At 53.2% G+C, this 2,622-nt stretch overlaps 1 protein-coding gene across 1 annotated transcript in view; it reads right to left on the reverse strand.

Moving 5' to 3' along the window:
* The window catches only part of ARL4C (ADP ribosylation factor like GTPase 4C), a 1,474-nt gene extending 1,363 nt beyond the window's left edge, over positions 1-111 (reverse strand). Inside the window, exon 1 of the mRNA XM_005430455.3 lies at positions 73-111. Coding sequence (XP_005430512.2) covers positions 73-111 — 39 coding nt within the window. The remainder of the gene's footprint in view (positions 1-72) is intronic.
* Between the last annotated feature and the right edge of the window lie 2,511 nt (positions 112-2,622).

Raw genomic sequence — 2,622 nt, forward strand, 5'->3', positions numbered from 1 at the left:
CCGCCTTCCTCCCGCTCCGCCCCGCGTCCTGCCCGGATCGCTCCTGCCTGCACCGCCCCTGCCCCAGCTCACCTGGCCCTGCCCGAGCTCCTGCTCCTCGGGGACAGCCATCCCGCCGTGCTGGAGGCTTGGTTATCCTTATCTTTGTCGTCGTGAGCAACCGCAGCAAGGAGTAAAAAAACTAAAATAGTAACCAAGCTAAGGTGGGGCTGCTCCACCCTTGGAAGTGCCCATGGCCAGGTTGGACGGGGCTTGGAGCAACCTGGGACAGTGGAAGGTGTCCCTGCCCATGGCAGGGGGCGGGAATCAGATGAACTTTGTGATCCTTTTCAACCCAAACCATTCTGGGGTTGTTCCTTGCACGTGAGACACCAGGGGCTGCGCCAGAAGTTGCACAGCTTTTTTCAGGGACACCCGGCACCAGTGACGATTGGAGCTGGAAAGCAGCAGAGCAACGTGGAGCATCTGTGTCCCCTGCAGCTGTCACAGAGAGATGCCACAGGGGGAAAACCTCACCTGTGCTGGATCCAGGGTAGGGCTGGCGCTAATGTTGATCTCCGCTGTTAACGCCTTTTGGGTCTGGTATTTTGTAAAGGTTGTGAGTGCCTCAGCCCCTGACAAAGCTCCTGAGGTCTCAGGATGGCTGAGCCGTGGAGCTTCTGTCCCAGTTACTCACTGGAGGGACCTCAAAGATCAACTTCCAACGAAAGATCCGGTTCCCCCCCCCTGCCACAGGCAGGAGCGCCTTGCACTACCGCAGGCTGCTCCAAGCCCCATCCAGCCTGACCTTGGACACTTCCAGGCAGCCCCAGCTTTTCTGGGCAGAACCTGAGCCAGAGCTCTTGCTTTTATTTCTGCTTTGGCTCCCGAGCCAAAAAGCAGCAGCAGGCTGGGTGCTGCAATATTACCCATTGCCTCTTTTACAACCTCTCTAAAATAAATATCGACTCTATGTGACAGCTCAGCCAAAAGCCCCGGAGAAAGAAGAGCACTGCACAAGACAGATATTGCTTTTAATTTAGGATGCTTTCACCCCTCAGTGTGCGGCGAGGATTTGTCGGGCTGGAGTGGGATCATTCCTCACGCTCATATTTCATCCCGAGGATGCTTTGTGTGGAGATAAGGCTCCCTATTAAATGCCATCATTAAAAATACAGGCAGCTTGCTTCTGCAGCCCTCAGAGGTGACACTGGGCACAGTTTTGTGGAAATCACCGAGTGGTGACAGCGGGAAAAGAGCAGGGAACTCTGTGCCCAGCACCGTGCAGGCGGGAGAAACAGCCCGAGGCACGAGTGAGAGGCCACTGCCCATCCAAAGCCGGGGCACAGGCACTGGATGGGCTGGAAAATGGAAATATTTTGTGCAGCAGGGCTGCCTTAGACTGATCTCTGAGCTGGTGTGAGCTCAGGCTTTACTCTGCCACACTAAAGAAATGAGATTCCCAGAGCACGTGGAGAAAGCTGTAAGAGATCACCTGACTCCAGGAGCCGGAGCTTTAAAGAATAATTTTTAAAATGCCAGAAACAGAAGAATAGGGTCATATCTGTGAGCGGCAGATCCAGCACTGGCTCCGCTCTCATCTCCTCTGCCCGAATCGCTCCAGCCAAATCTTCCTTAAAGGCTGCAGTCCAGGATAATCCCAAAGCGAGGGCGTCCAGGGCTGCTCCCGGAATTAGTGGCTCATCTGTGTGCAGTAGGGCTGCGATTTAGGAATTTACCTTCGGGCTGGAGATGCTGTTCCATCCAGGGAATTCCCCCTCTCCTTCCCTCCCTCTCTCCATCCCGCTGCTGGACACAGCTTGGAGCCTCAATAAAAGCCCCACGGGCCACCAAAATTCCTTTCCCCGCCATCCAAAGTCTAAAGGGGACTCTTCCCTCCTGCGCACCCCTCCTTTTTTATTTTTCTTTTTTTTTTTTTTTATTTTTTTTTACTTCACGGCGGTTCTAAATAAAGGCGAGATTTGCTAGGCAGGCCGATCAGACCTGGGGGTGTTCTCAAAAGCGGCCCCAGATGAGACAATCCCGAGGGGATGGAGATGAACGGGAGCGGTGAATTACGCTGCTGCTAATGCCAGCTATCCATAAATAAGCTGGTAAAACCTCCGCGGAATATTAAGCGCAGAAATAACAGCGTTAATCGCAGCTCAGAGGAGTCTGCCAAGTCCATTCGGTGGCAAATTTAGGCAGAGGAAACCCATCTTTTCCCGCCTCTCGCTGCTTTTTCTCCCCCGTGGCCGCCCTTCCCGTCCTATCAAGGTTAAGCAGCCAAGGTTAAAGGCAGCATTAGCATCTAAATGTGTGCCTGAGGATGTGACAAAGGCACCGCTGCTGGTCCCCAACATTTCGCTCAGGCGGCGCGAAGGCTGTCGCTGCCATAGTAACTGTTTTCAGACATGGCAATTATTTCTTCCCAGCTTTTCCCCATCCCATCTCCCTTCCCCCAGCTCATCCTGCGCTTCCAACTGTCTTTTTTTCATTCTCTAATTTTTTTTTTCTTCTTTTTTTTTTTTTTTTTTCCCGGGAGGGGGAATACAAAGAGCGCCGGAGTCCCGGAGCTGAGGGAGGGATGGGATGCTCCCCGCGCAGGGATTATCCCTAATAGTGACTTTTAATCTGCATCCA

The sequence above is a fragment of the Geospiza fortis genome, unplaced genomic scaffold (genome assembly GCF_000277835.1).
Source record: "Geospiza fortis unplaced genomic scaffold, GeoFor_1.0 scaffold400, whole genome shotgun sequence".
Classification (NCBI taxonomy): Eukaryota; Metazoa; Chordata; class Aves; order Passeriformes; family Thraupidae; genus Geospiza; species Geospiza fortis.